Raw genomic sequence first — 23,285 nt, forward strand, 5'->3', positions numbered from 1 at the left:
ATGCAGATGTGTATGCACAGTTGCATGTGTTCACACATTTGGACAGACTTGAGACCTTTGGACAGAGGTGTTTGGAAACGGTTAAATCAAAAGAAATAAACAGTGAAAAGTGAAACTGCAACAGAGGCCTGAACTCCTGGTGCCCTTGCATACTCTGTATGATGGATGGGCTCAGGGATCCCAGAATAGCAAGTTGTGGGGGTTTGGCTTCTTTAATATCCAACAACATATCGTTATACAAGCAAAATTATGTCTTTCAGGTCCTAGCCTTCCGGGAAAACCACTCTGATGGCAACAGATTTCCCACTAAAGCACAAGCGGCCGTAAACTGGTAAGAATGCAGTCCCAGCCTTGGAGATGTGAAAAAAAGGTCAGGCGTTATAACTGCCGAAAAGAAATGTTGAAATGCAAGTTCCAAATAAACAGACGGGTCGTGTCAGTTTATTCTGCATTGCCATGTTAAAAAGACTCCTTATCATTTATAGTCCAGAACTGGTGGAACGTGTCCATGCTGTGGACTGTTTACTTGAAAGTTCTGCTTATAATGTAAATACCGCATCGTGACTTAATAATTACTAATGATCACATGCCAGAAGATATACAGTAGCTTTACAATCTTAGCCTGACCACCCACCTATACAACAAAAAAGGTGTGGATCATTTCTAGGAGTATGTCCACTGTCCAGTACAGCAAATGCACAACAGAATTTCAGATGCAAAGAATGTATTTGTATTTGTAACCTGCCTGTCTTCCAAAGTCAGCTGGGATAGGCTCCAATTCACCCACAACCCTAATTAGAAGTGCTACCGAAAATGGGTAGATGATTTTTCTGATCTAGTCCAAAAGATGCCTCACACACACAATTTTCACAAAGGCAATCTCTAACACTTAAATGGAGTGACAAGGACTTTTTACTAGTGAATTAAATATTATATTATAATATTATTATTATAATATAATATTAAATATATACATTAAATAGTATATAGCCATTGTGTTATTTGGTTATTCTGGTGTTATTTGGTTATTCTGCCCTAATCTTAAAGCCACAGAGCTGGCCAGGTTGTATTTGATAACAGCTCAACTTTATTTAAAGAACACTTTCACAACAACCTCAGCTGTAACAGTGTTGTACATAAGATGTAACATAAAACATAAACCAGAAGAAGAAAGAATGAATATTCTTTTTAATTTTAGTCCATAAGAGCTCCTTTCACATTGGCATCGAGCATACAGGAGGTCCAGAGTTTGAATCCCTCTTGTTGCACAGTCCAACATGCTGTGTGAAGTTGTATGTAGATGCGAGAGAGGAACATGACTAAAGTTTCCTACGATGAGTGTGTATGAGTGTGCCGGAATGCTAAAATTGTAATCTTGCGATCACAGCACGCATGATGTCACTCACATTTGCTGCCATAGCTCAAGTTTGAATGTAAACAAACGAGTGCAGTTGTCTAACAGTCATTAGCTTGTCTGTTGGCAAACAACGGACATACAGAAGGAATGGTTCAAATCCTTTCAACATTTAGTCCTTGCTCTCGCTTCACTTTACTTTTTAGCCAGCCTCAAACCTCTCCATATCTCCTCCGCGAGGAATTTTTTGCCAGCTGGCTCCATGTTGGTGAGAAGCTCCTCGCTGTTGTAGGATCGTAGACACACGATATTCTCTGCTAAGAAAAATATCATGGCTAAAACGTTGCAATACAGTAATACAAACGGTTTTGTATGACACAAAAAGAATTAAGGGTGGAAAGTGTAAATAAAGGAGAAATTTAATGGAGCTGTAAACAGGCTGCCGATTCACATTCGCACAACCAAATCAAGAGCTGATATTCTCTGCTTTAAACTCAATAATCTCTTAGCCAAGAACAAACAGGCATCACTGCCATGAGAAGAAATTCTGAAATGATTAGATGGGGTGTCAAACTCATTCTTGTTGTGGGGCACATTGTAGTTATGCTTTCCCTCAGAGCGCTCTTATGACTGTGAACACAAAAATGTATGATTGCCTCATATTATTACATACATGCAAAAAAAATTATGGATAACTACTTTGAGATCATAAGCCAGGAAGAAGTTGTTTGTTAAACTATTATTGAGTTTGTTTTGAAAGGGGATTGGAGGGGAACAAATAAAAAATTAAAAATAAATATAGAAAAATTCTCGCAATATCTCCATGTTATTAAAAGTGAAGACAACTTGCAATTTTGGTATTTTAGCAAGAAACATGAAGTCGCTGCACATGATTTGCTGTCACAGGCCACATAAAATGATGTGGCGGCCCGGATCTGGCCCCCAGGCTGCGAGTTTGACACCTGTGGATTAGACCTTTACCTTTATCAAAATGATACAATGGCTCAAGCTTCAAGAAATAAATGATCTGCTCATGATCTCAAACATCGAATCACATCTGTGAAACTCAGAGGATATTAAAGTCAAGAATCTGGCGACAGAAATATCTTGTCTACTAATTTAAGGAAAGATGCAACCAAACTGATTAGATCTTTTATCAGGCAAAATGACCCAAATCACACTGCCAAAATTATTTTTAATTGGTGCTGTTTGCATCAACACACATTAAGACATGAGATAGCATTTTTGGTAGTGTCTCACCATTCATTATCAAGCCTGTTAATCTCCCCACTACATCTGCCCTGATGCAATATTGCTGACATGAATTGAGGCTACTGTAAGATTTATCAAGGACTGTTAGTCTCACCCTAAGAGTCAATAATGTCACACCTGGACTTTGAGTACCGGTGGATTAGTCTGTTTTGTGCCCATCTCGCAACAGAGTGCATGCGCTTCCTCTTTGTGGAGTTTCTTTTGGAGCATTGTCAAACCTATTCAGCCTTGAGTCATCTCACAGGAGACAAACAATGATGACAAATGTTCACTGAGGCATTTCTCAGCTAAATTACTGGAAGGGGATCACAAAAGATAACTACTAGGAAATAAATGTTTTAGCGATGACCACAGAAACTGGGCAACTAGTGAGCTACTCAAGTGAGCTGCTCTATTATGAGGAGAGAAAATGGGTGAGTTTATCATAATTTGAGAATTTAAGTAAGCTAAAGGTACAACAGACAAATGTGCCACCAAAAATGTTTCTTGTGTGAGATAATCACATACAGAGGTCACTGTAACAATTTAGCGCCATAGAGTGGAAGCTGCAGCACCCAAAATAACATGCCAAAGTAATCCAGAAAAGTCTCAGTTTGGGATTCTTGTATGAGTCAAAGAAATACCTGGAAACAGTTTTATTCTGTGGTGACAGAAATACGCAGCATCCCAGATTTCAGACCCAGCATAGCTGCATCCACCACACTGGCCACTCTGGTCAGGAGATTTACACAGAAATCCAGTCAGGAATAAAGGGATCAGCCCAAAGGCTATATAGCATGACAACAAACCTAACACAGTAAGCCCATTCTTGGTGAGTCGGGGGGGGCCATGTGATCTCATTCCCATCCATCAATCCATTTTCTGTACCGCTTATCCTCACAAGGGTCGCGGGCGTGCTGGAGCCTATCCCAGCTATCTTCGGGTGAGAGGTGGGGTACACGCTGAACTGGTCACCAACCAATCGCAGGGCACATATAAACAAACAACCATTCACACTCACATTCACACCTACGGGCAATTTAGAGTCCTCAACCGACCTACCACGTATGTTCTTGGGATGTGGGAGGAAACAGGAGTACCCGGAGAAAACCCACGCAGGCACGGGGAGAACATGCAAACTCCACACAGGTGGGGCCGGGATCTCATTCCCAAATACCTTAAATAACACTGGCTTCAGTCTGATTGCAGACAAGAGCATGAAAGTAGTTCTATTTCTGTGGTTATAGGTGGATGTAGGAGAGGGCTTCTCAGAGGACAAATTTTCATTAATGTTGTGTTTCCCTGTTGAGTAAATGTTATGATAATTTCATTTGCGTGAGTAATTGCGTCTGGTGTTCTGGCATCAGAGTGTGTAGCGAGAGAACAAGAGGGGCAAAGCCTATTGATTAACAGATCAATGTGAGAGATATCATTTGTCCATTTCCATTGCATCCTGGATGTTTATTATTACGGAACAAAAGGAAAGCACTGAACATGGACGAACTCAGTTTCATAAACATGATGGTAGTATCAGAGCAGGGTGGTAACCTCAATCTGTCAACTGAATGAAATAAGTGAAAGGGAAAAAAGCATCTGAAAAGGCTTTTCAACACAAGTTGCAAGAGATGCCAGTAAAAAGATAACAATGGCCTGTCCTTCACACCAGTAAAGGTTTTTTTTTTTTTATATATATATAATTACCATTCCTTTATCACTATTACATTCCAAAGTCAGGAGATGCGACAATTACAACTGTACACAGTCAACACTCTTGCGCTTATCTCTCTTGTGTAACCAGTGCAACATGTCTGTGTGTGATACTGTGCTTTGATTAAACAGGGAAGCTGTAGGCCTCCAGTCAGGCAGAAGGGCCTGGAGAGTGGTAATACTTATGGGCTTTAGACAAGCCAACAGCAGTCAGGAAATCAGCAGACTAGCGGGACAATGTCATGGAGATTAGGGATCGGTTAACCTCCTCCTCTGGGCAGCTGGCCTGTCTGCTCACTGGCCGTGACTTCCGGCTTTTCACAAAGGCAGACACACGCTATGGAGCAGGCACACTCTAAAACACAACTTGTTGCACTATTGAAATTCAACCACTCTCACCCTTTCAATCTATAATGCAATTACACACTGGGCAGTAGTTGTGTACTTCAGTCTTTCGCTGGATCAGTACCTTAATCAGTAGCTTTAACCGTGCGCCCACCCTCTCCCATAGGTAATACGTGCAGCCAAGCATCCGGCAGGACTTACTTTGATACTGGTGACTAAAGAACTAACTCACTTGGCAACCTGGATGATATCATCTGACGGCTGGCAACTATCCTAGAATGGAATGATTGTAAGGTGAAGTAAGAAATACCATTGTAAAAGCGCTACTACCTGGATGCTTTGACGCACTTGGACTCTGACCTCACCTGGTTTATCCCTCATGCAAAGACTTTCAACGGCAACACACCTGGAGAGTTCCACAGAGAAAATGGGAGTTAGCACAGGGAAGGATTATTGAAGAAAAAACCAGAGCTCTAATGGACTGCAAGCAAAAGGTAGATGCATATCTTAATGTAAAAACTCTGGTGTGTCACTGATGAAAATCCCATTTTAGCTCAGTTGGTTTATGTCCCAAGGCTGCCTATTGAAGTCTTCTCTGCAACAGTTGAACAAGCCCCGTCATGTCATGTTTGTCAGTGTTCAGGTACGAGGCACAGCCAGGTTTCATGACACATTCGAGTGTGCAAGCTTGGAGTTCAAATATCCAGTATTTGCTCAAGAACACAGGTAAGAACCAATCAATCTTTTTGGGGAAAGAAAAGCTTTAAATCATTAATTCTTAATGTTGGTTAATGTTTTCAAGGGTTACATTCCTAATCTTAAAGGTGGATCATTTATGTCAGTATTTAGAGATCATTTAGAGTGTTTCTTGGCCTATCTGCTTTAATGGGCTTCTTTAATTTAAACTTGGCAATGTCGAGCGTTTCCTGGACAAAAACCCATGGCTGAGTCTCCTCCTTGGCCAAACTGACATGTTGGGATAGGAATGCTGCTCTGTCCGTGAGCTCCAATCTCCTGCTGCTACTAAAGCGCCGATAAAACGTTTACGGGCCAACAAAACCTGTTTGCTGCAGTGGTTTACAAATTTACAAAGTGAGTGTTTCAAGTCACGAACACAGATCTAATGTGGACAAAGCTGTTTGGGAAATCACAGACCCTGACACGATTATCTAATCTACATGCCAGGGTTGGTCCACTCAGTTTGGTTTTACTTAATACAATAATAAAAAGTCACAAAAAGGTGAAAGGTTCGACCTTTACCATGAACACAGATTTTTTTTCAAATATTACTGTTTGATTGAGTCCAACCTTCCCATTGTTTTTCAATTTCTTGAATAATTTTGAACTCTGTTTGAATTATTCACAAAGAAGACAATATTTTCATGGTAGCGTTCCAAGCTATTATTACAGAAGTAACGGTAAATAAAACTAAGACCTTCAAGGACACGCAAGATACTAATTTGTGGAGCTACACTTACTGGAAGTCTCGAGCTGGCAAACAGTCTTCTGCTGGAAGATACACAACAGACCACACCTGCTCTTATGGGAAAAATGTGGATTTGAAAAGTAAATATTTGAAGATTATAGCTTCAAAGCACACTTAGAACACACACAGCTGCAAAATAATACTGAATTTCATTAAACCAAAATCAAGTGGCACAGGTGCAACCGCTAAATAAAGGCTGCCAATTAATTTCAAGCCAATTGATATAGCAAAGTCTCACGTTAGGCCCTGCATGATGACATAGAACAGAACCAGAACAGATGTGATCTAAACAAATTGATGAAATTATTTTACTCATAAAAGACATGTGACAGATACCAAAAGGAAGAAAATATTATATTTAGTCCATGATAATTAATTTTTTTTTTTTTTTTGGCAGATGATGCTCCCAAAATGTCAAATTCCAAGTATTGATGGTTGAACAAAGAAGGACACACAAAAGGGTTCAACGACTTTGGAGATCACATAGGACATATAAAGCACCTAATTCTTTATTAAAGACTGCCAAGATGCCACTTAGAGCATCCTTGCACAGAAAGCCAACTTCTGGTCGTTGGTCAAGCAGACATTCAAAGCGCAGAGAGGTTCTCTCTGTCAACATGATCAGTCTACCACTAGCTGATTTCCGCCATATCTCACATATTGGAAATGATGCCCATAGAGACAGCTTTGGAGATCTTTCTTTCCTAAAAATGGGCCACAGCCTGCTTCTACAAAGCTCCCAAAGTGAGCAAAATCTCTTCCTGGCCTGCTCTCCACCCCCAAAGCCCCCTCGTCTAAATATGGAGGCAGAGGGTTCCAAGAGCACGGACTGGCCTGTGGACCACCAGGAGAATGCCAGCCAGAAGAGGAAGAAATGCAGCTCTATGCCACTGCTGGACAGCAAGGAAGGTGAGACTGTATTGGTGGACAGGTATGAAAGGGGAAACAACGTTGCGACCCATCAGTTTTCCAGTGCTGGGTGGGACAACCTGAGCGCGGACAGCAATAGCAACTACTCGGTGGTCGGTGACAAAAGTGAAGGACAACAGAAAGAGGAGGACAATGGCTTTTCTTTTAGCCTCGACCTGGGTCCTTCCATTTTGGACGATGTCCTGCAGGTGATGGACAAACTTCAACATTGAATGAAATAGCTAAGAATAAAAGAGAAAAGGAGAAAATCAAACTCCAGTTTCTTCTGGGAAACACAAATCATTAGCTCTCCAGCATAGTAAAAATCTTCCATGACTCTTGAGAAAAGCAAGTGAACAACGTGAAAACATCCGCATTGTAGTAAAATGGTTTGGAATCATCGGCAGATGTTAAGTGTGGCATGTAATTTGTTTACGAAAAAAAATTGTTTCACCAGAGGTATTCTACTTCATATTCCACTTTGTGGTGATATTGATATTAAACTTTTGAGTTGTAAATTTTCCATTTTGTGTACTGACTTTGCTATTATTGTTATACCCCAAACCACACTGTACAATTCACAGCTGTTAATGCTTAAGTAGTGTAGCGTAGAAAAAAAAACAGCAGCTAGAACCCAAGGTCCTCGAGCTGTGATGTCTTGGTGTGTTTGCCAATCTGTTGTGTGCAGAGAGCAATTTTTCCTCCGCACGCATCTCTGAGGCCCCACTCAAAGGTAGACCAAGGTACCCCCCATCTCTCATTCCTAACAATGGAGTGAAAACAAACACTTAACTCTGCTTCCAATAAAAGCCATAGCCAGTGGTAGCAGGTTTCACCGTGGCCCATGCCGGCCCACAGGTCCGAGACCTCAGAGAAGAGGAAAAAAAATGAGCAGGCTGTTTTCTCAGCTGCAAACAGAGTCCAAACGGCTGGTGAATGGCATATGAGAGAGAATGTGGTAAATGGTAAAGTGATACTTCCATATACGCAGGGGTGTTGAAGTAAGAGGACCAAAGACATTCATTACAGCTGTGAAAGTCTTGATGAGGATTTAAACACAACCTTCTGACCAAACAAACCTCTGGTGTGAAAAATATATGCTTGTATGTCACACACTCTCGCCCACATGTAAAAGGAAGAGAATACATGCAAATGTGGGCACATGTGGAATGAAGAAGACACAGCTCCAGTCAGTCATCTTTCATAGCGGTAAGAAAGATGGTAAAGCCAATTGTGGGGTAAAGCCACAATGAGCCACATACCAAAGTGCTGCACGGGTCATGTACAAACCACAAGTCTCCCACTGCTAGGAAATAGACTAAGAATTATGTGCATGTCCAACAGAAACAGCAATGTTGTGGGTGCGTCTGCACTATATCTGTTTGGATCGCTCCTATTTTAAACTGAGCGTGATTGTCCAGGATTTTTTTATATTTTAAATCAGAAAAAAAGATTGTGAAAAAAATGTACTGTTTTGTATTTTGGAGAAGTAAAGAAATGCACATTTAAAATTCCAAGACTGATGGTTTTGTGGCTAGAACTACCATGGTCAACACTAGAGACAATGGCCTTTGGTGACCAGACAATATAGCTTTTCAAAGAATAAGCCATTGTGAAGAAATTAGTCTTGGTCTGACAAATTAAGGTATATTAAAGAAATATTATAGATACAGACTAAAAGAGCATCACTGCACTATATAAAACTGGAAGTCTAAATTGCAGTGGTACATTCAGCAGTGTTCAAATAAGACTGCAGTAAGATGAAATGCTACTAGGCAATTTGCATGTAAAGATGTGGACATAATTCCATGTCTGATACAGGGGCGCTTTTGTCAGTTGTTTGTTAAGTTTGTTTATCAGAGGAAAGAACCGTGAAATGTTAACGCCCAATGATGTAAAGTTTTATTCGGAAGGGCAAATGCAAAAAAATAGTGGCATTTATGTGAGGTCATATTTGTGGAGGTAAAGTGTGACGAATCACAAAGTACAGCTCAACAAGTGGTCAGCCACATGATTGATACAAGAAGAGGGGCGCAATATTTGAAAACCAATGTTATTGCCTTCACAATACAAAACTAAATCCCATCTGGTACTGCTTCTCTCCATCCAAAAATCTAAACTTGCTGTCACACAGAAAACCAAAAGCACTGTCATCTCTCTCGAGTGTAGCTCTTATGATTTATGAATGTTGTTAGGGACTATCTAAACATTGAAAATATTGTTTTGGCAAATGAGAGATGTGTCCTTCTGATGTACTCAAATCTCCCAGCACAACTTGATGCTACTGAAATGTGTTTCAGGTTTCACACACACACATGGTCATCTTGTGAAATTGATATTGTTTGAGCTGTCTGTCAAGTCGTGTCAGAACATTTAATCAGACTAAAGTTTGGGACCAAAGCAATCCAAAACAGATATTCATTCTTGTGATAGTCACAAAGAAAAGGCTCGTACCACAATAATTTTTACATCTTGACCACACTAAAAATCACATCAAATCTTTCCAAAACTAATGAAAAATGCAAACATCTCTTTTGTATATTTCACACTAATTTAAACCAGTGCATCCTTTCGATAAACTAGGACACTTTTTTTTTGGAGCAAACTACAACCCCAATTCCAATGAAGTTGCCACGTTGTGTTAAACAAAAATAAAAACAGAATACAATCATTTGCAAATCATGTTCAACCTATATTTCATTGAATACACTACAAAGACAAGATATTTAATGTTCAAACTGACAAACTTTATTGTTTTTAGCAAATAATCATTAACTTAGAATTTTATGGCTGCAACACGTTCCAAAAAAGCTGAGACAGGTGACAAAAAAGACTGAGAAAGTTGAGGAATACTCATCAAACACCTGTTTGGAACATCCCACAGGTGAACAGGCTAATTGGGAACAGGTGGGTGCCATGATTGGGTATAAAAGGAGCTTCCCTGAATTGCTCCGTCATTCACAAGCAAAGATGGGGCGAGGTTCACCTCTTTGTGAACAAGTGCGTGAGAAAATACTCGAACAGTTTAAGGACAATGTTCCTCAACGTACAATTGCAAGGAATTTAGGGATTTCATCATCTACGGTCCATAATACCATTAAAAGGTTCAGAGAATCTGGAGAAATCACAGCATGTAAGTGGCAAGGCCAAAAACCAACATTGAATGCCCGTGACCGTCGATTCCTCAGGCGGCACTGCATCAAAAACCGACATCAATGTGTAAAGGATATTACCACATGGGCTCAGGAACACTTCAGAAAACCAATGTCAGTAAATACAATTCGGCGCTACAGCCGTAAGTGCAACTTGAAACTCTACTATGCAAAGCAAAAGCCATTCATCAACAACACCCAGAAACGCCGCTGGCTTCTCTGGGCCCGAGCTCATTTAAGATGGACTGATGCAAAGTGGAAAAGTGTTCTGTGGTCCGACTAGTCCACAGTTCAAATTGTTTTTGGAAATTGTGGACGCCGTGTCCTCCGGGCCAAAGAGGAAAACAACCATCCGGACTGTTGTGGATGCAAAGTTCAAAAGCTAGCATCTGTGATGGTATGGGGCTGTGTTAGTGCCAATGGCATGGGTAACCTACACATCTGTAAAGGCACAATTAATGCTGAAAGGTACATACAGGTTTTGGAGAAACATATGCTGCCATCCAACCAACGTCGTTTTCATGGACGCCCCTGCTTATTTCAGCAAGACAATGCCAAACCACATTCTGCACGTGTTACAACAGCGCGGCTTCGTCGTAAAAGAGTGCGGATACTTGACTGGCCTGCCTGCAGTCCAGACCAGTCTCCCATTGAAAATGTGTGACGCATTATGAAGCATAAAATACGACAACGGAGACCCCGGACTGTTGAACAGCTGAAGCTGTACATTAAGCAAGAATGGGAAAGAATGCCACCTACAAGCTTCAACAATTAGTGTCCTCAGTTCCCAAACGTTTATTGAATGTTGTTAAAAGAAAAGGTGATGTAACACAGTGGTAAACATGACACTGTACCAGCTTTTTGGAATGTGTTGCAGCCATAAAATTCTAAGTTAATGATTATTTGCTAAAAACAATCAATTTTATCAGTTTGAACATTAAATATCTTGTCTTTGTAGTGTATTCAATTAAAAATAGGTGGAACATGATTTGCAAATCGTTGTATTCTGTTTTTATTTATGATTAACACAACGTCCCAACTTCATTGGAATTTGGGTTGTACTATATATTATTGACAATTTGAAATGTGTTCCCGTAAGAAGTTAGTCGGAAATTGTATAAAAGGTTAAGCTAAATTACATTCACAATGCAATATTTGTCAAAGCAACATGGTTGTCATGGTCTTCATGATTTGAAAGTTTGGTACAACACCAGCAACAACGTAATCCAAAGCAATAAGGGGTCCTGCTTCAAAACACTCCACAAACATAGTGGACATGATCAATGCCTTGAATAAACCACAAAATGTCAGATTTTTTTTTTTTTTTTAAGTTGAGGGCATTATGTGTTCTATAATCCTATCGGAGAATTGTTGTCTCTGTCCCTCTCCTTCAACTTTCTCCATACAGCATGGAACACAATAATTGCATAGCATACTAAACGGGAGTAAGCCATTTATGCTCCACTTGGATCTCCTTCTAAAATGACAAATGCCCATCACCCATATTTGAAAGAGCACTCTATCACGTTATACAATGCATGAGGCTGCATGTACTTGATGACATACATAGAGTGCATTTCCTCCAGACTTTAAGGGCTAATTTGGGTGAAAGTGCCTTTTTCAAGCACTACCAAACTGACGAGCTGAAAAAACAATCCCAGCGGGGATGATCCGCTGAATCTGGTGTGTGTCACGACAAGTCGGCAATGCCTCTCCAGATCGAGAGGGAAAAATCAAGCATGGACATGCACAAACATAAATCCTATATGATGGATTCACTTCAAATATGGTAAACTATTGTGGAGGACACAATACATAATACTTAAGCAATATATACTGTATAGCAAATCTTAGTGTATAAGAATTTTTACTTTTGGCAGGGACAAAGTTTATGTAAGATTTGTTGTTTTGTTGTGCATGTGTGTGTGTGTATATATATATATATATATATACATATACACACACATACACACACACACACACACACACACAGAGAGAAAGAGAGAGCGTGATCATCTGTGTGTGATCTGGGGGACACTACAGTGTGCCGCTAAGATTATTGCATAAGATTAATAAATAGAACCCCCTTCGCACTGAGACAGGGTCATCAAGGAAAACATATGGTCCCTGTTCTTTTAGGCCTCATTTTTGGACCCGGAGTCTGAAGTCTCATACTAAATGTGTGTACGCGTCTGCTCCCCGCAGAGAGTACTACATTTGGACTGGAAGCCATTCCTCGCAGGAGCTTCTCCTTGTGTGTTTGCAGCTGGCTGATGTGAAGAGGTGATAGTGTGATGGATAAATAGGAGAGGGATCTGATTGTTTGATTTCAGATAATACCCAATGAGATGGGTCCTCTAAGGTTTTGGCCACCGACCTTAAACCAGATGTGGATCAACATTATGTCATGTGGGCCCTCCTTATTGAGAACACTTCCCAGAGAGCACTAATTTGAAAATCCCCCTACAACTGCGTTGTTTTCAGTCTCGGGTGTAGAGTTAAATCTATGAAGTAATCGGTTTTGAGTATCAGTAAGGCTAACTAGGTTACTGTAATAACATTTAAAAAGATTAGTGTGACACTTCCCAGTGCACAGCCTAAATTTCAATTGGCAAGGGGGCTTGAAGGAGTAAAACAGAGTTTCTTAACTCTGGAGACTCAGAGCAGTGATGGGGTAACTTAGGTCATTGATTAATTTAATACACTCTTTCTTGGTATGCGCAGGTGCAAAAATACCTTAAAGACACGCAATAAAAAATATGGACTTCTGCAGTTTTTAAAACATATTTGGCAATATATTATATAAGATATATGTTATATATATCTTGTTATATAATTTATATATATATGTTATATAATTTGCATCAAGAAGCAAAGTAATCTTATGTCTTCCTTAAATCCACAGGTTTAGATTTAAATGGTCAAAAAGAGGATTTCAATTTCAGAAGCTATGCAGGTACACAGCCCTGCCATTTAGTGATGTGCCAGCTTAACATTATAGCACAGTGCACTCTCTGGGTCACTATGTGAAGAACAACATTCCTAGGGCCCCCCAGGTCAGGACCACTAATGAGCACCGAGCGGCTTCAAGCCAGCCTCTCGACTTCAAAGCAAATAAACTGAACATCATTTCACCAAACAAATTGTTGAAAGCAAGGCAAACTGGAGCACAAGCCTGGCTGCACTCTTTGTACCAAGGATACAAAATAAAACCACAGAAGATTTACATACCTCTCGTTTGTGGGACAGTGTTTCGGAAATAGCATTTGTATTGGAAGCAGCAGCATGAGAAGATATTTCTCATAAGAAGCTGGTGTTTATCATGAAAAGTGGATAGAATTCCAACATTTTCAGGTTAGTCTCCATCTGTACCTGTGTAGACATGCACTGAGATGCAGGAGCAACTTCTGGCTGGCCTTCAAGCCACAAAATCTTCAATGGATTTTCACTCAGGCCACTTTCATTCTTTACTGCCAGCTCCTAAGGATTTAAAATTTATTAGAGGTTAATAAAGTGGTGGTGGAAAGATGCATCCTTATTGTGATTTCCAGATAATTATAAGATTAACAATTTTTTTACAGATAAAATACATATATGGACTACATACTGAATATTTATCATCTAAAACAGACACTGAAAGAGCATCCACTATCAGAGTACTCAAAGATTTTGCAATATCACGAGCCAAAATCAAGGCTGTAACCTAAATATGGGTGGGCAGATACAACATAGATTGTACCAGGCGAGTAGCAGAAAGGATCTTTGGGTAAAAAACTAATGTTGTGGTCACGAAGTATAAAAAAAAAAGTACAGAATGTCAAAGGAAGGCCTGCAGATTTAGACAGTGTGTAACAACAACTAAAGCCATTTATCCAGAAGCTCACATCAGCATCAAGATCTTCATAACATTATTAACCATCTTCATTAAATTATTAACCAAACATCGAGTGAGGTAGCAGATACCTTCCTGTGGGTAAAGCATCCCTGCAGGGTGTTGTGGTTTGAATAAATCAGACTGCATTAATGTTAATGAACTGGGACTTTGAAGAATCAAGATGTGAATAAATGTGACTTTATGTAAATTTGTGCATCAGATATTATTCTTAACAAAATAAGGACTGTCAGAACAAGAGTTAGGTACTTACAGCTGCCCTCACAGTTGCAAATTCAACCACAGCGCTTCCTTTCTTCTTACTTGATACGATTACATTCAAAACATCTCCGTACTACAGGAAAGAAATGAGAGGAAAGCAGTCAAAGAGGGGAAGAGATGAATATAAAAAAAATAGTAGTTTATTTCAAAACCCCTTAACAAGACAAAAGAATGTGTGGAATGAAACATTGAAAATGCTGGTAAATAGGACTAAATATTGAAATAAAAGTTAGGCTTCAATTTGTACTTTGGAGTTAAATATACAAACATATACACTATAGGTTTCCCGTGTGAAGGACTGAGTCAGTGAGGCAAAGAACAGGAGAGGTCATAATTTGAGCTACTCTTTGGGAATATAATACATGATGAATTGATGAATAAAATGAAATAAATTCTCTCTCATCCAGGCGACTGTAGGCATGAAAGCAAAAAGGTAGAAATTATTATTTTTAATAATAATAATAATAATAAAAACAACAGCGGCACGGTGAGCGACTGGTTAGCACATCTGCCTCACAGTTCTGAGGACCTGGGTTTAAATCCGGCCTCGCCTGTGTGGAGTTTGCATGTTCTCCCCGTGCCTGCGTGGGTTTTCTCCGGGTACTCCGGTTTCCTTCCAAATTCCCAAAACATGCACAGTAGGTTAATTGAAAACTCTTAACTTGCCCGTAGGTGTAACTGTAAGTGGGAATGATTGTTTATATGTGCCCTGCGATTGGTTGGCGACCAGTTCAGAGTGTACCCCATCTCTCGGCCAGAGTCAGCTGGGGTAGGCTCCAGCACGCCTCTGACCTTAGTGAGGACATGGAAAATGGATGGATAGACAAAAACACCTCGATTGTCCCGCTCTGACCCAAATGCACGGGCAAGAAGAAGTTGTCCTTTCAGACTTTAATTCTATCAAAATTAAACTTAGTTAACTGGAATGTAATTGAACGTACATGTTTATTAAAGACACTCCAGAGCTAATTTACATAGTGACAAAAACTCTCAAGGGGGCCCATTACATAAAAATATCAGAATTTTACACCCCCCAACCACAAATAAAAGGAAACAATGAAGATGTATTATTCTAAACGGCACAAGGACATGTAAGCAAAGTCTTTCACATTTCACACTTGTTTTCCCACACAGCAGTGGCTATTTCTTTTAGTCAAAACATTAACTGTCACTCAATGCAGGTTGTCGTGTCAAACAAAAGTTTTTTTTCTCCGACATTTCCTCCAAAAAAGGCAACAGTCTCATTTTCCTAAGTCTTAACCCTGACACAGCCCTCCCAGCTAGGTTCCTCTTGAATGAGTGCGTGCCGGGGAGAAATTCCAACGCCTTTTTCCACGCAGCTTGACGTCAGCGACACTTGCCCTATCCTCATTTCAGGCCGGCCTATGCCCTGCAATAGCTCATGTGAGGGATTGAAGCATAAGGTGGTGCATGAGTTGCATGAGAAGAGCACATTTCCTCATGCCTCCCTTGGCACTACTTAATCACCTGGTGAGAGGGGCACGAACAATAGCGTGCACGCCTTTAAAAGGACGCAACGTTGCCCTCAGCACTTTCACCGCAACAAAACTTAATGGGCCTTGTTTAAAAGGAAGAAAAAAATAAAATTCTGAAATCACGCAGCCCTCAAATGTGTGTGTATTTGTAAGCAGGTTTGTTATCTTGGATCACTGCTTTGGAACACATTAAAATGAGTAGTGTTAAACAAATATTTTATGGAAACAATGCTATCTCCCAACATTAACCTTTCCTGAACCAAGGGTGAGATCATCTTTTTAATCACTTTTCTTGCAAGGAATTTGTCATCAGTCAATACCTTTCGTAGAAGTTTAAGAATGAAGTCTTGACAGTAGCCACCATTTGTACAATCATCCTTTTTACACTTCCACTTCAACTAAAAAGAGAAAGAAAACATGAGAAGTTAGTGAGAATTATATGTAGAATGAAAAAGGGTGCTTTGATATTCTATCATGCAATCAAGAGCTGCAGGGACTATTTAGATCCACAATATGATGAGTGTTTAAAAGCTTCATATCCATCTAAATGATGGTTAACTCATTTTCTGGAGAAACAAGGATTCTATACTTTTAGCTCGCCTTCATTTCCACCACATTGCATGATGTTGTTTTAGAGATTAATGGGAAAGCCTTTGTAGAAGAGTAGCTTCCACAAAAATGTGCAACAGAGGCACGATATTCATGAGTTCCCGTGCTGCTAAAACCAGATCTTTCGCAACCTCTCCAATCAATCACCATGATATGGCCTAGCAAATATCACAAAAATAAAACAGTATTATTAATGGCAAGCTCAAAGTGTTGCTTCAGCTCCAGCTCTATGCTTGCTGTCAAAGAAGAAGCTGAATTTCTGGGAATGTGAATGTTTATGCAGCCTCTTTTACCCACAATAATACTGAAAGTGAAATGTTAAGTATTTGCTTGATGTGAGGTCTAAAGTTTCAGCTCACAATTCTCTTGTTCAAATGAAATAAAATATTAAGATACGAGTGTAAAATGTTAACAATGAATAGCAAAACATATCAAAAGGGAGCAAGAAAAGAAATTAGATTTCAAAGCGTTGTCAAGGATGAAATGTGGTTAGGGGAATTTTGTGTCTGACCATTTATATAAAACACAGCCTTTCCAAAATAAAAAAAATAAAATAAAAACTCAGTACACCCGAAATGCAATGCAATAATGCGTCATGTCCATAAACATGGGCCCTGACATTGTCCGCCATGGGGCTGCAGTTTGTTGTTGTTCTGAAGAGAAAAAATGGAGGGAATTCCTTCCTGCACTGAACAGCTATCACATTTTAAAACCAGATTTAATGTTTAAAAACATTATCTAACATCCCCAGTGTCTGTTAATATTTCAGGCCATTACCAGGAGTAAATATATTTGCCGTTTTTTGGCAATTTAAAATGTTGGGCAACATCAACAGGCAACTGAGATTGGGCCTCAGTGGTGAGTTATGCCAATGTCTTTCAGAAGCTCCATATCACCTGTCGGGGATAAGGGACTGTAGACAGAATGTCAAGCCTCATTTTTACCTCTCTTCCCAGCCTTAACACCCAAATAAGACCACACAGATCTACCTTTAATTTAGGGGTGACGTTGCTACTGGAACATCTCCCCAATCCAGAGTCTGAAAAAAAAAAACATGAGGCATGAAGTTGAAGAAGTTATAAGATAAAGAAACAAATGTTTTGTTCACTAATGCATATGGATAGCAATTTTTATTTGACTGTCACATGATGAACGCTACAGACTTCAGATCTACAGTGTCTCTTAAGAGACAGCACTGCTCCAGACTTTGGGGGGCCTGGCTGCGTGCAAGTTGAAGATGTGCTGACTATGCATGAGTAACTGTCCTACCACAAGAAGAGGTCTTATCTCGGGCCAACACTTCCAATTTCCCTTACCTTCACACATATCCATAGAATTGATTTATTAGATTTTTTCCCTCATGTCTCCAACATGGGAACACAGACATTTTCATGCAAAAATATGCTCACGAGGTCAAGTTCGATGTTTGAGTGGGTGTCTGTATGTATGTGTGTGTGTGTGTGTGTGTGTGTGTGTGTGTGTGTGTGTGTGTATGTGTGTGTGTGTGTGTGTCTGCCTGTTTATGTATGTGTCTGAGTGTGATATTTAGCATTCTTATTTAAATATGCCAAATATCTATCTGCCAACAAAATAAAATTTAAAATTGTTATGCCAATTTCAAATTCTTATGCCAAAAATTCACATATACATCTCGTTATTATTTTTGTGTGACTAATATCTGGTGAACCACAGGCAGGCTGGGGAATGCTGACAGCTCCACTGACAGTTTGATTATGGGGTTTCACTAAAAAAAAAAGATTTTGTTAGTGCAAACTCAACTGAGGCAGGCAAGACAGAACTCCATGGTGCTGGCCCAGTCTATTTAACCCAAACAAGCACAATGGGTCAGGTTATAAATTGAAAATGGAAGTACTTCTGTGAATATAGTCGCCTGTGTTCTGCTGTTCTTCTCTTTCCCTTTGGATCTGCTCTCTGATGAGCCTCTGTTCTTCCTCAAGTTGTCTAGATCCCTCCTCCCTCAAACGAGTAATCTGGTGGAAAAAGACATACAATAGGTAACAACTTAAGAAGGCTGGAAAAATATGATTCTTGTCTTTTCATTTAGCAACAATAAATCAATGTCAATATCAGACTTATCAGAATATAAGTAAATAATTCATGATTCCAGGGGTGTACACAGAATGTGTGCATTCATAATTAAAAATAATGCATTTTAATCATGAGTAAGTTATGCAGACATCTGAAAGCTGGTCATATTGTTAATCGCCACGTCACACTGATGTAAAGATCCAAATACATTTTGCAATGACTTATGAATGTAAAAAGAGCAGTCACATACAAAAAGAAAAAAAAAAATCGTATCTTGGGACTTGATTGAAAACAAGACAATGCCCCCTACTGGTGAGATTCTCTCCTTCAAGGCAGGAAACCATATAGCATCATATACTACCGGTATGACTCGACCTGGAAGCATGCACATCATTTTCATTGATCATAGCCTCTCTGGACTATGTGTGTCAAATCAAGTCATGCAACATCACTTAATGGGGTTATATCTAATTATGCTATGGCAATGAAAACATGGAGCATCTGTTTATTGCCCTAAACATTGGAAGGTTTCAACTCAATAAGAATGGAGAAATTGATGAAAAACAGGGGGGGGGGGGGGGGACACTTAGGTAAACTCCAGAGTGTTTTACTGTACCAGAATGTATCGTTACCTTAAACGCATGGGGCCTGGTCGTTGGTTGAAATTAGATTTTACAAGCCTCGACACGCCTTCTCTTACCTGTTCGTCAAGTGTTCTTGTGATTTGCACTTCATCTTGGGTATGAGCTTCTGCTTGTCGCTCTCTTGCCTCAAGGTCTGTCAAGTGCAGAGAAAAAGGGAATCAGTCCTATTTGAGATCATATGTGATTCTACACAAATAACATCACATAACACTTTAAAACTGAATTAAAACAAACCAGTTGCAATTGGCCTTTTATACAGGGAACCTACCAAGCTTAATTTTCTTTCTCTTGTCATCAAGTTTGCGGTTTCGTTCTTCTGCTTGTTTTTTGGCAGCGCAAATCTTGTCATAGGCGGCCTGAAAACACCATCATAAATCTCAGGATAAATGATTTGTGAGTGTGCATATCACAATCTATCAAAGAAGGGTAGGGGGACTCAGTGTACCTTGGCAGCAGCATCGGTAAGCACCTCCAGAGCCTGAGACAACTGGTGGAAGAGCTCCGCTAGAGCAATGCAGAGAGAAGTGACCAAATTAAAAACTGAAACTGTAACCCACAAGCTTTGTATTTTGTATAAAATAAAACAGCCAAATTTGTAAGTTTGATGCATAGGTTTTGAGAAGGTTTTGTTTTAAAGGTGACACAACACTGCAATACCGTACAAGCCCCATGACTTCCATTAGCACGCCTAGAGGGGCCAATGCCGCAATCATCACTGTCACGCAATATTCCCCACCGCCTCAGTTGTCATCTGACACACACACACACACGAAAGCATACAAGAAAACCACAAGTGCTCACTATCATGCAACGCTACTGCACTATACCAGCCAGACTTAATTATTTTCTTATGGGAGGGCTGGCGGGGTGGTATGGTTACTCCCAGTGGGTATTGGTAAATTCAAACTAACAGGAGGATCTGGGGATCAGACTGCCAGCAGAGGTCAGGTTACCTGCACGCACATACTGTAACAGGCTAGAATGAAATCCAATTGGGAGAGACCTGCCATGGCCAAATTGTTACAAGGTTTGGAGTTGAGGGCAACGGAAATTGTGGGCACTAGGGGACATAGATGACACCCAAATGAAAAAAATCACGACCCCTCACAAATGCATGCAACTTTCCCCAGAGAAGCTGCACATCCCAGACTGGTTGCAGTCTCGTGCGATTGGGACAAAGTCTGTCCATGTGTGGGTTCAAGTGTTGAGGCCCTCCAAACCGCTTCTTTTCCATTTCTGGGAACCTGACCCCCTCCTTTTACATTATTCCTCTCAAGTCCCAACCCCACCAATTTCGCTTTCTTCCGCATGACATAATCATGAATTGTTTGAGCCATCCAAAAACCACATAAACCTCACTTGAAATACTGGTCAGACTTTTTTTCCAAGGTGTCTTTTTGCCCTTCTGACAAAAAAAAAAAGCTACACAGAGATTTCTTTGCATGATTATGCATTTGCTGATTTGCGAATGCCTGCCAGACGATTCAAGAAAGCAAAAACGGTACATAATTTGACTGGTTCCATCTGGCTAGAAAATCAGGGAGCACTAAGACCCGACTAAATGCATCTATTGTTGATCTTACTGGACCTTTACTGATATTTTTAAACCACATTTTCAAAGCAAGCCCACCAAGATTCCAGATTGTTATATGACTGACTGGTTGATGGTTCCGGAGGCTAAGAATAAGCTTGAAAAAATTCACTTACCTGCTTTTGGGTTGTCGGGGTTCTTATCTGGATGGCATTTCAAAGCTTTCTGTCGATAGGCTTTTTTGATCTAAAAGAAAGGAATAACACAAAAATGTACAGTATGTACTTCACAGTGGAATATGTTCAGAAGGACACAAAAATGACAAACTAGCCACTTTGGCACAGGCTTTGGCAAAACTAAAAGTATAATTCTATCTTTCAGGACCGTCTGTGTTTAAATTAAAGTCAGGGACTGTATTCTTTGGATGAAATCAGCACCTGAGCTGATCCTGTTTCCTGTCCTTCTGACACATTAATGGAAAGGAACCGCTGCGGCACATACCACAGTAAACTACCCGCACAGGGCTGGGTTTGAATTGCAACATATATATGAACCGAGCACTAGTCAATCTATAGTTAAAACATCTTAAAAACACAAAAATAAAAGTACACAGCCATTTAGAATAACCACAGGAATGTCAGAACTATCAGGCTAGTAGACACTAGCCTGACACTAACACTTTTGTGGGGCTCAGACCCAAGTAATATACCTGTAATGTTGTTTAACGATTTAAATACAAACTTTTTTAACTCTGGGTCATTGTCTGGAAGTTACCCATTCTTTTGTTGTTCCTGGGACAAGTTGAGTGCAACGTAACTCTCATTAAAGGAAGGAAGTGGGCTACGCGATGACACTCTGGAGCTTTCCGTACAAAAAAATGTCACTGCATTGCACAAGTTATGATTATTCTCTTCCAGTGGTGTTAATCAGCTTTGCCTCTATTCTACATGATGTTCTCATACCTGTAGTTCGTCTGAGCATAAATCAGTCTCCTGCCAATATGTTACAGGTCAAATGAAACACCTCTCATTACTCATTTGCGACAAACACCTTGGCCCTCTGGCATGAATGTTCTTTTTGTCATGTCGTCCTGATTTACATGGGGGCGGTGCCACAAATCCTGTTTTCTCACTCAATTTTTTAAATGTATGGTTCAAACTATAAATAGCTCAAGGAGAGACCAGCCATTATTAGAGAGCTTTTCGTCTTGAATTGGCAAACACTTCGTATGGCTGCAAACTGACACGCAAAGCTGGGGCATGGTGCCATACACATGCTTATAGTTGTTCTAAGCCTACTCTCCATTTTTGCCTCCCTCTGCCGGTTCCTCCTTTTTTCTGTGCATCCTATAAATCTCAAGGTGGAACAAATTGTAATTTACTGACATTCAAATATTACTAGATTGGAACAAATTGTAATTTCTTGATATTCAAATATTACTTTAAGGACACAGAGTAGATACTGCGCCAAATCACATTTCACAAAACCAAATGGAACTGCAAAAAATATTTGATGGGGTTTTTTTTTTTTTTACTCTAGCAATATTCCTCAACTATATTCAAACTTTGCCTGCTATTTTTAGCATACTACAAGCAAAGAAACAGAGAATATACTGTGGAGTATGGATTGTTAAGTATTTTTTTGTTATGCGATGAACCATTTTCTTGAAATACTTTTTTAGAATTGTTCAAGTTATTTTCCCTTCAGTGTTCAGGGAGCTTGTAAAGACATCATTCTCACAATTATCTACTGGGAAATCAGATGACAACGTAAACAAGAACTATGTATTGAGAGAATTTGAACAAACACTGCATTAGATTGAATAATGCTATTTTTGGAACAACATATTAGCCATATTTGTGAAGCAATTGGGAACAAGGCATGTTTTAATAACTAATTAATGATTGAAAAACTTTGACCTCTTATTTTTTGCCATTTTAAAACAATTTTGACCATGAAAGGTGAAAACATTTTGACACAAATTCATGCAAGCTTTGTGGAAAGGTAGTTAGCCAAACAGATGATGATGTAAGGTTTTGTACAAGAAACATTATTAGAATTGGTTAAAAACTTGACGTGACTTGTCATATTTATCATCATCTGCAGCAAGTAGACAAGCTAAACATATCGTTGAATCTGCTGTAAAGCTAGCAGATGTTTGACAATGTTAGGACAAGCTCTACTGTTGGACTACTAGACTATCATTTGTATTGTAGTCTGGCAGGGAGCAGCTAATTTGCAAATCATCATCATTGGCTCACTGCACAATTCAGGTCTTGGATGCAGTTAACTCATAGTGGTATGAATGTTCACTATTCTGGCTTATTCTGCCCCTGATTTGTTTGCATATCAAAACAAAAGTTTACAATTTGAATAATTCCTTTCTACGGAAATGGGGGGGGGAAAAAAAGAAAAAAAAAAGAAACTTGTTTCTCATTCCAACGAGAAACTCTCATTAGAATGAGAAACAAGTTTTGTTTTGTTTTTTTCCCATGTCCCTTTGGGGGCTCCGTACCTTTCAGATAAAACAGTCACAATTATACAACTTTTATTAAATGTACCGACATGATTTAAGTAATATTAGTAACAAGTAGGTTTG

The 23,285-nt window shown here is 39.6% G+C and overlaps 2 protein-coding genes across 6 annotated transcripts in view; one reads left to right on the plus strand and one right to left on the minus strand.

Annotated features, from left to right (window-relative positions):
- dnajc17 (DnaJ (Hsp40) homolog, subfamily C, member 17) overlaps positions 1-23,285 on the minus strand; it is a 33,170-nt gene that overhangs the window by 5,193 nt on the left and 4,692 nt on the right. The window contains exons 2-13 of one of the 5 annotated variants that reach the window (XM_061696208.1): positions 20,863-20,932; positions 19,601-19,659; positions 19,424-19,511; positions 19,212-19,288; positions 18,354-18,453; positions 18,242-18,280; positions 17,452-17,501; positions 16,174-16,251; positions 14,350-14,430; positions 13,577-13,684; positions 5,023-5,063; positions 3,546-4,930 (exon numbers count right to left, since the gene is read on the minus strand). In XM_061696208.1, coding sequence (XP_061552192.1) covers positions 5,049-5,063; positions 13,577-13,684; positions 14,350-14,430; positions 16,174-16,251; positions 17,452-17,501; positions 18,242-18,280; positions 18,354-18,453; positions 19,212-19,288; positions 19,424-19,511; positions 19,601-19,659; positions 20,863-20,932 — 765 coding nt within the window. In that variant the 3' untranslated portion in view covers positions 3,546-4,930; positions 5,023-5,048. Of the gene's footprint in view, positions 1-3,545; positions 4,931-4,987; positions 5,064-13,576; positions 13,685-14,349; positions 14,431-16,173; positions 16,252-17,451; positions 17,502-18,241; positions 18,281-18,335; positions 18,454-19,211; positions 19,289-19,423; positions 19,512-19,600; positions 19,660-20,862; positions 20,933-23,285 lie in introns of those variants that run through there. The other 4 variants (XR_009769794.1, XM_061696207.1, XM_061696204.1 and 1 more) reach the window with 4 other exon arrangements.
- On the plus strand, positions 5,274-7,505 carry LOC133412673 (cdc42 effector protein 3). The gene is made up of 2 exons (XM_061696209.1): positions 5,274-5,383; positions 6,541-7,505. The coding sequence occupies exon 2, from the start codon at positions 6,575-6,577 to the stop codon at positions 7,283-7,285; it is 711 nt and encodes a 236-aa protein (XP_061552193.1). The 5' UTR covers positions 5,274-5,383; positions 6,541-6,574; the 3' UTR covers positions 7,286-7,505.

The sequence above is a fragment of the Phycodurus eques genome, chromosome 14 (assembly GCF_024500275.1).
Source record: "Phycodurus eques isolate BA_2022a chromosome 14, UOR_Pequ_1.1, whole genome shotgun sequence".
NCBI lineage: Eukaryota > Metazoa > Chordata > Actinopteri > Syngnathiformes > Syngnathidae > Phycodurus > Phycodurus eques.